This window comes from Salmo salar, chromosome ssa10, assembly GCF_905237065.1.
Source record: "Salmo salar chromosome ssa10, Ssal_v3.1, whole genome shotgun sequence".
Lineage (NCBI taxonomy): Eukaryota > Metazoa > Chordata > Actinopteri > Salmoniformes > Salmonidae > Salmo > Salmo salar.
Genome location: NC_059451.1, coordinates 73,423,105 through 73,439,806, shown reverse-complemented (window position 1 = coordinate 73,439,806; position 16,702 = coordinate 73,423,105). Strand labels below are relative to the sequence as shown.

At 41.2% G+C, this 16,702-nt stretch overlaps 1 protein-coding gene across 3 annotated transcripts; it reads left to right on the top strand.

The window, feature by feature from the left end:
* Positions 1 to 489: 489 nt before the first annotated feature.
* LOC106561100 (hyaluronan and proteoglycan link protein 3) lies at positions 490 to 16,048 on the top strand. 3 transcript variants are annotated; one of them, XM_014124727.2, is made up of 5 exons: positions 490 to 648; positions 10,111 to 10,268; positions 12,392 to 12,772; positions 14,244 to 14,546; positions 14,846 to 16,048. In XM_014124727.2, exons 2-5 carry the CDS (start codon positions 10,142 to 10,144, stop codon positions 15,121 to 15,123), a joined length of 1,089 nt encoding a protein of 362 aa, XP_013980202.1. In that variant the 5' UTR covers positions 490 to 648; positions 10,111 to 10,141; the 3' UTR covers positions 15,124 to 16,048. The 3 variants fall into 3 exon arrangements, with proteins under 3 accessions (XP_013980202.1, XP_013980203.1, XP_013980201.1); XM_014124728.2 differs by lacking the exon at positions 490 to 648 and adding an exon at positions 8,474 to 8,573; XM_014124726.2 differs by lacking the exon at positions 490 to 648 and adding an exon at positions 8,496 to 8,658.
* The last annotated feature ends 654 nt before the right edge of the window (positions 16,049 to 16,702 follow it).

The following is a 16,702-nucleotide window of genomic DNA, read 5'->3' as shown; positions in this document are numbered from 1 at the left end:
AGTGTAATAATTTTCCCATATTCTTTTTAAACATCTGGGCAAACTCAATGAGGCTATGTTTCTCATGACTGAGCCACATACCTTAATGTTTACATTTACGTTTTAGTCATTTAGCAGACGCTCTTTCTCCGTACTGGTCCCCGTGGGAATCGAACCCACAACCCTGGCGTTGCAAACAACATGGTCTACCAACTGAGCCACACGGGACATTGGATGCGTGTCTGCTCTTTGGGGTTTTAGGCTGGATATCTGTAAAACACTTTGACAACTGCTGATGTAAAAAGGCTTTGTAAAATACATTTGATTGATTTATTAATTATTGGATTAAAAATGGCATTAAATGCACCTGTAAATTATGGTAGGGAATATTGAAAATATCAATAAGTACATTAATTGTTGTGATATATCCCTATGTAATGCAATAGTAAACGTATTGCAGCTTTTATGCTCTTATGCCCGTTTTTGTTGTTGTTTTTGCGAACGATGAGGTCACTTTCCTCTCAATGAGTCGCAACTCGTGTTCTCCCTGAAAATGGCAATGGGATGAATTGCCCCGACAGACAGCGTAACTATCTCACAAAGTAACATCAGGGGAACATTAATTGACACGACGTTGTCCATTTTCTGCCCGGAGAACAACGTAAATCTGTAAGTAGTCTTATTTTTACGACCTTAATTCGAGTTAAACTAAAATCTTTTGAGTGATGCCAAATAGATACTTGAATAATGTATAGCTTTAAATGTGCCTACATTGCCACCACAACTTGAAAGTGATAAACAATAAAATTAGATGGACAATTAGATAATAAATACTTTTTAGAGAGAAAAGACAACTAAGCTACGGGAAAGTAAGTTTTTGATTTCCCATTGGTTCTGGGAAAGAAACCATACGCTTTCTGACTGGTAAAACTGCTTTTTTTAAGTAACAGAAGGGAAAATATCGTCTGTTCTGGGAACATACATTTTTTGGGGGGTTGCAGGGTTCTGAGAAAGGTTCCTTGAAGGTTTTCCTGGGAGGATTTTATTGACGTTCTGAGAACATTCTCTAAATGTTGTTCATGTTTTGAACGAAATGTAAAGTTTATTTGGAGATGTTTTAATTACTTTCTTAAAACTTTCGCAGAATGTTTCAATTATACTTTTAATAACACTACTAGCTTATTACATATTTTGAACTCCAAGCACAGATAGGACACATGGAAACCGGAAATATATTTTCTTCGGCTTTAATAACGCAATCATTTTTTTTATTTATTATTGTGGCAAGGTGTCAATGAGATTCAAACCCATGATCGTCTGTTGTCTATTGAGCTATTCCACTGCGCCACCAGGATGGAGCTAGCATGCCACGTGTTTTTTACTCATACAAAGCGGTTCATTTTAGTCTATTCAAACAGACCCCATTTCAAAGGAAACAAGCATTCATTAAGATTAGGTGTGGCCAATAATTGGGCACGGCCAACACACCTGAACACACTTACCAAGATAGAGGATAGAGAGAGCTTGGTTGACACTGAGAATGGAATGTAGATGTTTTAAACATTACTCTTTTCTTGTGGTTTTATGGAAAGGTTTCTTAATGTTCTGAGAACATGACTTTAAATAGAACCATGAGGAAACCTGCAGAAAACGTTATGCTGAAGTACTGAAATTCCCATAGAGGAATGTTGTTTCTTAATGTTCTCTGTACTATTTGAGAACATTCCCAATATAAAACCAGTTGGAGAATGTTCCTAGACCATTACCAACACTTTTAGCAAACGTTTTATAATGAAATACCAAGGAAATAAAACTTTTTTTAACATGTTCCTTAAAATGTTCTGAGAACGTTCTAAAGCCAAGCAACTATCCTGCACCATTCCCACAAAGTTGTGGGAAGGTTCTTTGCAAAATAACAATAGGAAAACCATGCTCTCACCAAGCTCTAAAAAACATATGGTTCTCAGAACGTTATGTGCTAGCTGGGTTGCAATCAGAAGACTTTGTGTTTAAATGTAAAATACTGAAAATAAGGATGAAAATATATTCAAGAATCAGTAATTTGGTTCGATTTTTGGGCACATTTGTGTGATGCAAGAGTCTGAAGGGAGGGCTGGTTTAGGGTCATGAAATATTGTGTGGATCAGAGTGCGAATTATGGGGCCCCGGGGGAGTCTCAGAACCCCTGAATGAGACATGAGTCAATGCAGAAATGCAAAAAGAAGCTTATTCCATATTAAATGAACACCCACACCTCTGTGTCATGGTTAAAAATATATATGTCCCATGTGGCTTCACATGTCAGCCCTGGACAGTCCTGTATGTAGCTCAGCCCCCTTTCAGGTGTCCCAACTTTTCTTTCTACAAAAAAATGTCCTTTTGTCAGCAAGACAAAATCAATTAATTCAGGCTATAAGCCACATTTCATTACACTTTTTTGGTGTCTCTTTCCATTCATCAAATGGTGTGAGTGCACAGTGCACTTTTGGATGCTGGAATTATTTTGGAGTGGATGAACATGCACAGGAAGTGATTTGTTTGACAAGAATAAGATGAAAACATCATGATTGGTTATGTTCATGCAAAATGATGTCTTTACATGTCTTTACAAAAATAGAAACCCCCGGAATGTCACGCTAGGCCCTGGAACTTGGGCAGAAAAAGTTAACATCGATCCACTGAGGCAAAAACGGCAATGTCAGAGTTTCATTCAATAAGAGAAAAGATGTGAAATGGGGAGTTGAAAATAAATAGGAGGGCCAGAACAGTAGCCTAATGCTTGGGAGGTAAAAGAGGATAATAGCAGTGCTGGCTATGTTATGTGTGATGATTGTGAGATGTTATACAGATTCTACAGTTACAATACTGACTTAAAAATGGCAAGCCAAGGCTATTGTTCAGATGGGTTAAATTGAATAGTAGCCTGAAATCTGAACACTGACTGTAAGTCTATAACCTCTCACATAGCCAGTGGCGATTTTAGCATGTAAATCTTGGTGGGCCAAACTTTTAAAAATGCGTGCCAGCAAAGCCACTACACAACACTAAACAATACACAGATTGCACTATAATGGTGACAAACAGTGCTTTCTTTTCAGAACCATGGAGTGAATATTTACCACTGCTACACCTGGCTATTAGCAGAGCCTTGTCTGGCAGCGAAACAATTCATTCAGCCGCATTTACTGCGCTTAAAAAAACATAGCTGATATGGCTGACTTGCTTAAACAAATGTGGTTTCTACTGACAATTAAGATGTACAAACTATGGCATAAGGGGACGACAAGTGGATAAGAGGCAATCTGTAATTTCGAATAAGACATTAATGAGCGAGCGATGACGGACGTAGTCAATATAACTATTTGTTCCGCACTTTTGAAATGTACAGCGCAGAATTCAGAACATGGGCCGTTCTTACAGCATTTCCCCTGTACACCAAGTCAGAACCGTAGGATAAATAAAGGGGGCTTATACGCAGACAATGAAAGGTCTTACAATATTTGATGATTACATTTATCTAAAACAGGCTATAGGCTACATGTAAACCACCAAGTCAGAACAGTAGGCTAAATTATGAGGGGGAAAGGGACCAAATTATTAGGGTGAAGCACATTGCCTACTATCAGCTTACTACACAACATACACAATAATACTTATTATTACTTTCTTATCTACAGTATACATATCTCCCTTACATCATCTATGCAGCAGCATACAATACATTTTTGGACTCACATTGTTGTGCTAAACTCACTTGGACAGGAAGGTGGGGCGGCGGTCCTTCATGGGAAAATTTTGTCATCAAACTTTGTCATCAAAGTCTGGCAGTCTCCGGATTTATGGTGCTTTCAAGACAACTGGGACCTCGGAAAAAAAACAAGGTTGAATCATGATGTCAGTGATCTTCAGGTCAGAGCTCTAGAAAGAGGCCTAAGTTCCCGACTTGTTATTCCGAGTTGGATGACCGTTCAAAACATATTTTCCCAGTCAGAGCTCGGTTTATTCCGAGTTCCCAGTTGTCTTGAACTCACTGAAGTCTGAGATTTCCCAGTTCCGAGTTTCCAGTTGTTGTGAATGTGGCAGAAGTCATGCTGGATTGACAGCATGGCCAATGTATTCAACCTTTTATGGTCCATGGTGTTGAATGTTTATCCTTTTAAGCTGGGAAAAGAGACCCTTAAACCCAGACTTGGACCACACACCCACTCCACTGAATAGCAAGCTAGTGATTGCTGTGCAATGCTTGCAGTTAGCCACTGATTCATTTCAAACCACTCATTGTTGAATTTGCGATTTCCAACTTGTTGTGTAATGTTTATGTCCAAAGGCCGATGAGCACTGATACGTTTTATCTATAATTTCCCTTCATATAACAAGGATTGAAAAGGATTTGCCAGTAGGTTGTCGACTTGATTCAAGATGATGACTGCTGGCTTGCTAGCTAAGATTTTGAAATGATGATGTTGACATGATCAGTCCAATCAAAGCTACGGTAGATATAACCTGATTTGCCATAATTTTATCTGTGGCCAATGACCTTGAGCCTTCTTGGATGGGCACTTCTAATGTAACTCTATGGCAGCACCCTAGGGGCTTGAGTTTATCAATCTCAACATGTCGATTTTGCAGTGGCGTAGTGTCCCCATGAGTGACAGAACACTGAGCCACTCACAGCGCGACTAGAGAACATTACCAACCCCTATGCTCCGTATTTTCCACTAGCTGCCCCACCACCACAGAAAGCACTGAGCTAGGCTGAAACACCTGCATTTTGGAGATGCCTTATTCAAAAAAGCAAAAAAGAGACCATGTTTGTATGCGGCTTTATTAACTCAATGAATTAAATGTTTTACATTGTTTTTAACTGACATTTTTTATTTAATTATTTTAAACAAACATACAGTCAATAACACAAAAAGGACTTAATGCCAAAATAACATGCAAAACAGGCAAAACAATTGTGGGAAATATACAGTACCAGTCAAACGTTTGGACACACCTACTCATTCAAGGGTTTTTCTTTATTTTTACTATTTTACACATTGTAGAATAATAGTGAAGACATCAGAACTATGAAATGACACATATGGAATCTTGTAGTAACCAAAAACTGTTAAACAAATCAAAATATATTTTAGATTCTTCAAAGTAGCCACCCTTTGCCTTGATGACATATTTGCACACTCTTGGCATTCTCTCAACCAGTTTCATGAGGTAGTCACCTGGAATGCCATTTTTTGTGTTCTCTAACCCTTTAAGCCATTATTGCCCCATGGAGATGGTTGGCAACCAGTTTGGGGTAATATTCAAATCAAATCACATTTTATTTGTCACATGCGCTGAATACAACGTGAAATACTTACTTGCAAGTCCTTAACCGACAATCAGAGGGGCAGTGCAGTTAAAACGTGATTTACATTTTGATGAGATTTCCACACTATAAGGTTAAAATAACACTGAAATGATGAGAATGATGATAATACCCTTTTTATATAAGAGCTGTTTGAAAGAAATTCCTTGAATGACAATAGATCTGTTATTTGCATTTATAAACCGGGTTGGCCAAGCCATGAATGCTGATTGGCTGGAAGCCATGGTATATCAGACCGTATATATTGGGTATGATGATTTTTATTTATTTATGTCTATTTATGTTAGTAACCAGTTTATAATAGAAATAAGGCACCTCGGGGGTTTGTGATATATGGCCAATATAGCACGGCTAAGGGCTGTGTCCAGGCACTCTGCGTTGCGTAATGCATAAGAACAGCCCTTAGCCGTGGTATATTGGCCATATACCATACCTCCTCGGGCCTTATTGCTTAAATATCCTCTTACACTGCTGCTGGCCCCTCATTGTTTGCAGCGTGCAGAGTTAAGCTACCAAAGACCAAACATTTCTCATTTTATAGCAATGAGAAAAAGCAAGATCAATTGTGCAGTAGCTGGCTGCAAGGCAGCAAATGTTTATTTACACTGTCTTCCATCCAAACAATCACGTTGTCTGATTTGGTCAGAGAAATTCAATCCATGGGCATATGAACACACTTCGCATTGGACTGCATTGCAAATCAGGCTATGTATAGATACACATGTGGATTTACCAGCAGCTTGAGCCTCCATCCACCCATCTTTCATCCGGCAGTGGCAGTAACCATTCAAGTGTCTAGAGCAGAGTTTCTCAAACTCGACCCTAGGGGCCCCAAATGTTGCACATTTTGGTTTTTGCCCTAACACTACACAGCTCATTCAAATGATCAAAGCTTGATGATTAGTTGATTACTTGAATCAGCTGTCTAATGCTAGGGCAAAAACCAAAACGGGCCCCCTTTTGGGTTCTGAGGGCCGAGTTTGGGAAACCCTGGTCTAGAAATAGTTGTTCATCTATATATTATTAAAAGTAAATAACATGCTATTCATGTGTTGCACGTTTCATTTTGAATGTTATTTTGAAGACTGATGCACTATTAAAAGTTCTACTCAATGCATTTTCGATTGGCACTGAGGAAGGTTTAGTCAAAACTGTGGCTTGGAAACAAGCCAGGTGAAATCTCGCATCTTTAGCTGATTCTTATGTATATCAAAAATAAAATGTCAATAGAAAACAGCTTAAACAAACGCAAATGCAGCTACTTTGCTGTTATTCTGGCTGCAGTGTTTGATGTGACTGTGTTAGCCAAAGTTGGCTAGCTAGCAAGCTATGGATAAGAACTTTGCCAGCCATCATGGCAACGGAATATTTAGAACGAACGACTGGGTTGTGTCCATATATTTAGAAGAAAAAGACTTCACAACTGGGTCGCGTCTCTGGCAACCTAACCTACAGAATGAACGACCAGCCACCTTGGGTAGCAACCCTAGATTTGTGTCTGGACTGTATCTCATGGAAGGATGAAATAGTATGAATAAATTCATCAAAATATAGTCTTTAATAAAATTGTCAATCATTATTTGAATATGTTGGTAACCTGTTGTATAAAATAGATAATGCCCTCGAAGCCGGTGTTTGGAGGATATATTGGCTTCGAGGGCATTATCACTTAAGAAAACAACTATGCCATCATTATGATGTTGTCAAATTGACTTTAGAAAGATGACTATGTTGCTATTAGCTAGCCAAGTTCGTCAAAATAGCTAGCAATGCTAATGTTAACTAGCTAAAATTGCAGAGGCCTATAGTCTGCCCTGTAGATAATCATGGTTTACTGCAATGAATAGACAGGTAGACAGGGTATAGGCCAGAATGGTCCACCCTGCAAACAGGCTGTTCTGGGACCTGTCTGCATCTTCTGGTGACCTATTGAAAACAGTAAAACAATAATATAGCAAATTAGGATGCATGATGTATTTTGATTACAAAAGTTCGCTTTCAGGGTTCAGCTCCAACTGACAGGTTGAAAACCATGTGACTCTGTTTTTTTCCTACAGGGGTAAGGGGGTGGGTTTTAGACTTCAATCAGCCAATCAGTGCTGTATATATAAATATACAATCAAATTTGTATCCCCAAGCCCACACTGTTGGACTGAGCAAGGAGGCTCAGGGATATCAATGATTACAAATATATTTTGGAGTTATATTCAATAAATAAACACACACAATGATTGATTAGACGTACAGGGATAATTTAAAAATAAAAAGACTGCATGTGCTTAAAAAATGGCATTGTAGCGAAAAACACTTCCAAGGACTTGTTCTAGCTGTGCGTAAAATTTGGTGCCTCACAAAGTCCACAAATTTGACACGCTGCCTTCACGTGCTTGTCGGAGCTTCCTACTTCTTAGTTGGGATGTTGGAAATACAACTTTGTTTCATTCATGTGCTTTTTGGTCGGAACAATATTCAACCAATAAGATTTTAACTAGCTTGATAAGCTAACTATCGTTGTTTATAATAAAGTTAGCTAGCTTGCTTAACATTGACAATATGGTAAAACTAGCTACATTACCCATATTGTATTTGTCAAAAACCGACTTGTTGTCATCTTTTGGTTGAAATGGTTAAAGGTCAGTGGTGAAACTCGGCAACTCGGGCAACATCATTTTCTCAGTGCCCCCTTGTATTCCCGATTTGGAGAGTCATTCAAGTGAAACTTCCCGGTCCGAACTAGGAACTGACCGATAACTCTGATAGCACGTGAACACAGCATTAGTTGCTGGACTATACACTGACTGAACAATTATAGCCTGTATTTTGTTTTATTTTTATTATTTTTATTCATTGCACTTTATTTGTCCTTGGTACAACTGTGCAAAAGAAAACCTGAAATGTAATAAAGTAATTTTTTAAGCAAGTGTTCTGCTATTCTACACATTTTGCCATGGCTTATGCCACGTTCTATCTGAGCAGGGCCGGCTCTAGCCTTTGGGTTTTGGTTGGGGGCCTTTCCACTTGCCGCCAGAAATAATAATAAGTGGGTTGTGGGCAATGTTCCCTCTAAGCTGCGCCACAGTAGCCCGAGACTGCCGCGCAGCTCCCCCTGGACTGCCGCGCAGAAATATCAGCCCCCAGAGAGAAACACAAGATTGAACTTCACTCAACTTTCTACAGCGCAGTGGTTACCAACCGGTTGGTCATGTTTACAGCACGAGCAGTCGTGAGTAGATGCGCTTGTTTTGAGAACAAAGCGAGAGCTGCATGTAGCCACATGTGCACATTTTGTTCATATCCTTTGCTAGTTGGTGAGTTAATAGCCCAGTTATAGATCATTTGTAGTCAGCAATAGAAGTGATTGCTTCAAGAGGACATAACATATACAGAGCTTTTTTTTTGTCTTAAAGGGGCAGTGTTGTATTTTGAGATGAACAGGTTAATGTCAAGCCCTGCATGTTTTTAGATATTCTAACAGATCAATCTTGCTTGCAAAACATCATAAAATATTGTTAAGTTATTTAGCTATAGTGTGGATGTAGGGCTGTTTTTTGTTGTTGCATATAATGAGCACCTAGATGCTGCATAGGCAACACAATAATATCAGACAGACACAAGTTGGCCCGGAGAATTGTTTTTACAGGCCGTCTAGGTGTTGGCTACTATGTTGCAATATGAATATTCTCGGAGCAGTCTTGTTGATACAAAATGTTTCAATATTCTCCTAGCCGCCTTGTTCCTTGATACAATGTATTCTCAGAAACACCTTATTGATGCAATGTTTCAATATTCGCAGGATGTTTCCCTTCCCCGGCGAATAATGCAGATAGGCAAATACAACAATTTGCTGGGTGTACACCTTACAAGGAACACCTCCGTATGTAGAGCAACAATTTTGGTGGGAAGCGCACGAGACAACGACACTGTAATACTCCACTGTATGCGCCGTTCCAAAAGGATGACTTCATATAGCCTATAGCAGGGGGTCTGCAACCTTTTTCATATAAATGACAATTTACAGTTGATCCAACAATTTCTAAAGATCTGCGTGCCAGTTATGATTTTCATATAAACATTGCAGGCTAACGTTTCTCAACTGTGCCCAGAAAATGTCTAATTGCCCCATAACAGAATAGACAAATTTTAGCTGGCTAATTGATTGCGTCGACTGTAGGCTTAAATAATTCCTTTGGTGTATGCCTTTTATTTCATTGCATGTGTAGGATGTATCTGACATAGTTTGCATTCACAGTCAGCTGTTTTATGATCTGGTTACGTTCACATTGATGTTGGTATTTCACATTGATGTCGGTGTTTGGAGTCGGCCTTGATAGTGTGTATTATGCGCCTATTTCATGTTGCACTGTTCCACAAATAGGCGAAATTAGTCAATGTAACCTATGTCTGATGAGGTTGAGTAGTACATTATACACACACCATTCCACAAACCTTTAAACCTAATAACCTAATATTGAGATGATAAAGTCTGGGGGACATGTTTGTTTTTGCTGTTCTCCAAATAGCATTTGAACATTTTAAAAATGGTGTAGAAGTACAGTAAATGAGCTTCAACTGGTGGGTGTACTTCTACACACCCCACTTTGCCATACCCTAAAAACACAGCTCCCCCCCCCAAACTATTTCCCACGGCTATGGATTTGATAAGATACGGAACAATTGAGTGGAATGAACCATGTTGGACCATCTAGTCCGAGTTGAGTCATTTCACCATTAAAACATGTACTGACATGAATCCCTTGCAGAGGAAGTCAGATCTAGTGCTCCACTGTGAGGATGTTGAGCCCACTACACCCTCTATTGGTCGTCTGGATGTACCTCCTGGTCTCCAACCACGCCTTCCCCGTATACAACAACGGCTTCTTCTACCATGACGTCATGAACGGCGATGGCAACGGAGAGAGTATGTAATACAGTATTTTCATAAATACACAGATAACCTGTTCACACTAATCCGAGCCAAGCTGTACTGGGCTGACCTGACGAGGCATCCACCAACGTTTTCTGAAACTGCTGGAAAAGAGAATGTGAAAAGAAAATACTAGTTTTAGCACAGTTTGGTTTGGATCGGCACGATAATGTTAAAAGGGTATAATGATCTTAAGTGGAGCCTATTCATATATAAGATCAAAGACCATTCCATTGAGTGTGACAAGCCTGACCATGCCTAAGGTGTAGCAGACAACACACCATCTAGAGTGTTGTTCATTTATACAGTATGTGCTACACAGTATGTTTTGTCAGTTCACATGCAAAACCGAGAGCAGGTTAGATATTATAGACGCACCATTCCCAAGAGTTCCAAAAAGGGTCTGATTACCTGGGAAGACCCAAATACAGTGGCTTGCGAAGGTATTCACACCGCTTGGCATTTTTCATATTTTATTGCTTTACAACCCGATTAGATTTTTTTGGGGGGGTTGTATCATTTGATTTACGCAACATGTCTACCACTTTGAAGATGCAAAAAAAAAATTGGGGGGTGAAACAAACAAGAAATAAGACAAAAAACTGAAAACTTCAGCCTGCATAACTATTCACCCCCCCAAAGTCAGTACTTTGTAGAGCCACCTTTTGCAGCAATTACAGCTGTACGTCTCTTGGGGTATGTCTTTATAAGCTTGGCACATCGAGCCACAGGGATTTTTGCCCATTCTTCAAGGCAAAACTGCTTCAGCTCCTTCAGGTTGGATGGGTTCTGCTGCTCTACAGCAATCTTCAAGTCATACCACAGATTCTCAATTGGATTGAGGTCTGGGCTTTCACTAGGCCATTCCAAGACATTTAAATGTTTCCCCTTAAACCACTTGAGTGTTGCTTTAGCAGTATGCTTAGGGTCATTGTCCTGCTGGAAAGTGAACCTCCGTCCCAGTCTCAAATCTCTTGAAGACTGAAACAGGTTTCCCTCAAGAATTTCCCTGTATTTAGTGCCATCCATCATTCCTTCAATTCTGACCAGTTTCCCAGTCCCTGCTGATGAAAAACGGATGGGATGGTGTCCTCTGGGTGATGAGAGGTGTTGGGTTTGCACCAGACATAGCGTTTTCATTGATGACCAAAAAGCTACATTTTAGTCTCATCTATCCAGAGTACCTTCTTCCATATGTTTGGGGAGTCACCCACATGCCTTTTGTCGAACACCAACGTGTTTGCTTTTTTTTTCTTAAGCAATGGCTTTTTTTCTGGCCACACTTCAGTAAAGCCCAACTCTGTGGAGTGTACAGCTTAAAGTGGTCCTATGGACGATACTCCAATCTCCGCGGTGGAGCTTTCCAGCTCCTTCAGGGTTATCTTTGGTGGGTGGCCCTCTCTTGGCCGGTTTGTTGTGGTGCCATAGTCTTTCCATTTTTTAATAATGGATTTAATGGTGCTCAGTGAGATGTTCAAAGTTTCTGATGTTTTTTTTATAACCCAACCTCGATCTGTACTTCTCCACAACTTTGTCCCTGACCTGTTTGTAGAGCTCCTTGGTCTTCATGGTGCCGCTTGCTTGGTGGTTCCCCTTGCTTAGGGGTGTTGCAGACTCTGGGGCCTTTCAGAACAGGTGTATATCTACTGAGATCATGTGACAGATCATGTGACAGTTAGATTGCACACAGGTGGACTTTATTTAACTAATTATGTGCCTTCTGAAGGCAATAGGTTGCACCAGATATTATTTAGGGGCTTCATAGCAAAGGGGATGAATACATACGTGCGCACCACTTTTCAGTTTTACATTTTTTTAAGCAAGTTTTTTTTTCTTTCACTTCACCAATTTGAACTATTTTGAGTATGTCCATTACATGAAATAAAAATAAAATCAATTTAAATTACAGGTTGTAATGCAACAAAATAGGAAAAATGCCAGGGGGTGAATACTTTTACAAGGCACTGTACACTGAAGGCAGAGCCAAGTTCTTACTTACTACAGGGGCTCTGGTCTGTTCACATGGTCAGGAAAAATTCCTGGCTCCTATCCAGTATCTACTGTACCGCATAACTCTTATCTATCCTGTGTCCTGTCCTTGTCTGTGTCTTCTCCAGTCTACATTAACAGGGTGCGTCTCCACGTGGAGTCCCCCCAGCCCTCGGTGTCGGCAGCCCGGGGCGGTAACATCACCCTGCCCTGTCACTACCGATACGAGCCTGAGATCAACGGCCCCCGCCGGACCCGGGTCAAATGGTCCTGGCTACCCGCCAACGGCGCGGGTAAGACCGCCCGAGAAACAGACGTGATGGTCGCCATGGGCAACCGTCACCGTAGCTACGGCAGCTTCCAGGGGCGTGTGCGCCTGCATCGGGCAGCACCGGGGGACATGTCTTTGGTGATCAACGAGCTGCACCAGAACGACACGGGCCGTTACCGCTGTGAGATCATCGACGGGCTAGAAGACGAGAGCGTGACGGTAGAGCTGGAGCTGCGAGGTATGTGTTTCTGTCTGTCTGTCAGCTCCCTCAGCTCTTAACAACAGAACACAGGGGTCACTCCGTTCAATCGAGGGATGTGACAAATGTAAAAATGTTCTTAACATTTAAACAGACATTTTTTGTTTTACAGTTTAAACATTTAAATTATAATATACAGTACAAGAACCTGAAATATAAAATGTATTTTTATTTGTTTAACACTTTTTTGGTTACTACATGATTCCATATGTGTTATTTCATAGGTTTGATGTCTTCACTATTATTCTACAATGTAGAAAATTGTAAAATAAAGAAAAACCCTTGAATGAGTAGGTGTGTCAGCTTTTGACTGGTACTGTATATATTTTTTCAAACATGTGAATTCACAATTCAGATAATGGTCCTGCATATGACCACTAGGGGGCAATACCAGATGGCACTTACTGCTGTCCCTCACCCACTCAGCAACGATGGTAGTTAATGACATTTTTAGGCTCTCTGCTGTGTTATCAGTAGTCAGTACATGGGATTTCATATCCCACTTCTTATCAATGTGATCGCTCATTGCAGTGATGTATGACAGGGTGTTCAAAGACGTCCAACAATTTGTTGTTAATGCCATGAATAGGGTGTTTGACATTGAGAGCTTGAGCTTTGTACTTGCAGAGCAATCATTGTACAATTTCTCCATCTGGGCCGTCAATGTTTTTCAACATGGCATCTTCTTGTGTCGTTCTATATATGCCATCAGGGCATTGAAGTGGACATCCTCTACCATTGAAAATGGCTGCATATCAACTGCAATAATTTCTGTAATCAGCGCTGTGACTTTTTCACTCCGTCCTTTATTGCACTTCTTTCGTAATGTCTGTTGTTGGGGTCCTGCGCTGCTGCCAGCAATGATTTGGGTCTCACGGTGCCTCCCTTTCAGATGGTTAAGCATTGCACCTGTACTGCCACTATAGCTCAGTTCCACCTCACAAAGTTTGCATTTCACCACCTTCTCATTTAACTTCTCAAAGTATCGCCATACAGGACTTTGCTGCTGTCGCTTCCCTGTCACACTCTCTGCCATTTTTCCAACTGTTAACAATGATGGAGTGCGGAGTGCTTTATATCTGTGGCAAATCGTTTGAAATATGCATGTCTCTTACTAACCTTACAGCGTTGTTGCATTAGGTATTTGTTGAATTGAAATGTTTCCCTTTATGATGATGATCGGAACATTTTACTGGTAGTTTTGTGATAACTGCACTGTGTTTAAAAAAAAAAAAGGTTATTTAGTTTCTCTAAACGGTAACGATCCCAATTTCGTTGAAACGTTTAAACGTTCACATCCCTAGTTCCAGCTATGGTCTGATTTTTAAATGACCTTCAACCTATTGTCCTTACAAGTGTCATGACTGGCATTTTTCACTGCAAGGACAGTTGCTGGATCCTATAGCACTTTAACCCCTCCAGCAAATGTCTCACTTTATCCCTGTTATAGGAGTGGTATTTCCTTACCATTCCAAGATGGGACGCTACCATTTCAACTTCCTGGGGGCCCAGCGTGCGTGTGAGGAGCAGGACTCAAGTCTGGCCACCTTTGAGCAGCTCTTCACCGCCTGGGAGGAGGGGCTAGACTGGTGCAACGCCGGCTGGTTAGCTGACGGGACGGCTCAGTACCCAATCACCACGCCGCGGGAGGCCTGTGGGGGTGTGGACTTAGCCTCCGGTCTCCGTAGTTACGGACAACGCCACCGCCACCTCCACCGCTTTGACGCATTCTGTTTCTCAGCCGCCCCCAAGGGTCAGTGTGTGTGTGTGTGTGTGTGTGTGTGTGTGTGTGTGTGTGTGTGTGTGTGTGTGTGTGTGTGTGTGTGTGTGTGTGTGTGTGTGTGTGTGTGTGTGTGTGTGTGTGTGTGTGTGTGTGTTGTTCTCCAAAAAACATCTCGCCTTGGAAACAAAACACATACAAAACACTTCCGCTAAAATAAGTGTAACAGGAGAAATGTGAATGATTGGAATTGTCAAACTTGTTTTAATCTGTCCCCTCCTTAGACATGCTCAGAACTTACTAGAATCTCCTGTCTCTCTTTTCTGTCATAGGAACAGTTTACTTCCTGAAAGATCCCCATAAGCTCAACTTCACCGAAGCGGTGGCGGCGTGCACCACAGATGGCGGTCTCATCGCAAAGGTGGGCCAGCTCTATGCCGCCTGGCGGTTCATGGGATTGGACCGCTGCGACGCAGGTTGGTTGGCTGATGGGAGCATCCGTTACCCCATTGCAAAGGCCCGTCCTAACTGCGGCCCTTCAGAACCAGGGGTGCGGAATTTGGGATTCCCCCCTCTGCATCAGAAATACAGTGTCTACTGCAATCGGTAAACCTCCCCTCAACTTCCACTCAACAAAAACCAGAGGACAATAATAGTAAAGAGCACAACTACAGTACAACAGAAAGCCCATACAACTTCTCCATTCATCACAAACGGTGCACTGTTACACAACCCTTGCCTGGATGCTAGTTAGCATTAGCCAGTTCTGCTATCACAGTGTCCACTTTATAGTTCTAGTGAACTGTCGACATCTCCTCATACTGGACATAATATCAGTCATACCACCACTCCCCACTGAGACGCCAACCAGAACTGATACACAAACTGACTATTTAGTCTTGTATTGCCAGGTTTGTGTCACAGTAAAGAGTCGTTACATTTCAGACTCAGGGAAGGTGTTCAACCACTGCAAGGCCCGCCGCCCTCATAATGCTTTGCCAGTGATTTTGTTGTCCAACCAAGCTCTTTCCCTTGGTGTTTTGTTGAACTGTATGTAACTATCTCATTGTTCCTGCAGCACTTTCAGTTCAATGTATGTAATTCATAGTTTTAGGCCCATTTCTGGATTTCTGGATTATCCTGACGTGTTAAAATGTTTTTCCATGTCTTGTTTTGTATAAGGATTGAAATGGAATGATGCATTTGATGACGATGGGGGATGGTATATAGACTATGTCGTGATGGAAGGTGTTTTGACAGTATTTTATGACCACCCCTTGTAGAGAGCATGGTGTTCAAGTGTTCCATCTATATTATGCTACTTTAATCAAGTTATATGACATTAATAACTTTTCTAACAAATTCATTATATCCTCCCTTCCTTGACGTTATCACTTGCGTCGGCAGGATTGTGGGTTCAATACCTGGGGCCACCCATAAGCAAAATGTATGCACGCATTTTGTAAGGCACTTGAGATAAAAGCGTCTACTAAATGGCATATATATTAAATTGAATAAAATCATGTTTGAGTTTACATCCCAATATTGCACTTTATATACATAACAGAAGACTGAAATATAACAAACACCAGATTTTCTTCAAGGTTTTTTAAAAATAATGCTTATATCGGGTATGAAGGTACGACCCAGATGCAGACAACGTCGAATTAACAATGGTTTAATAATCCAACAGGGGCAGGCAATAGACAGGTCAAGGCAGGCAGGGGTCAGTAAACCACAGGTGGGGCAACGGTACCGGACGGCAGGCAGGGTCAGGGTAGGCAGAGGTCAATAATCCAGAGGTGGGGCAAAGATACAGGTCGGCAGGCAGGCTCAAGGTCAGGCAGAGTGGTCCGGCAGGCGGCCTCAGAGTCAGGACATGCAACGGTCAAAACCAGGAGGGCGAGAAAAAGAGCGACTGGGAAAAGCAGGGGCTGAGAAAAAAACGCTGGTTGACTTGGCAAGCAAGACGAACTGGCAACAGGCAAACAGAGAACACAGGTATAAGTACCCTGGGGATAATGGGGAAGATGGGCGACACCTGGAGGGGGGTGGAGACAATCACAAAGAGAGGTGAAACCGATCAGTGTGTGAGAGTTTATTAATTATGAAATTCTGAAAAATATTAATAACATTTCACCCATGAGGCCACTAGAGGGTGATTTGGTAATTTGACTACAGGAATTAAA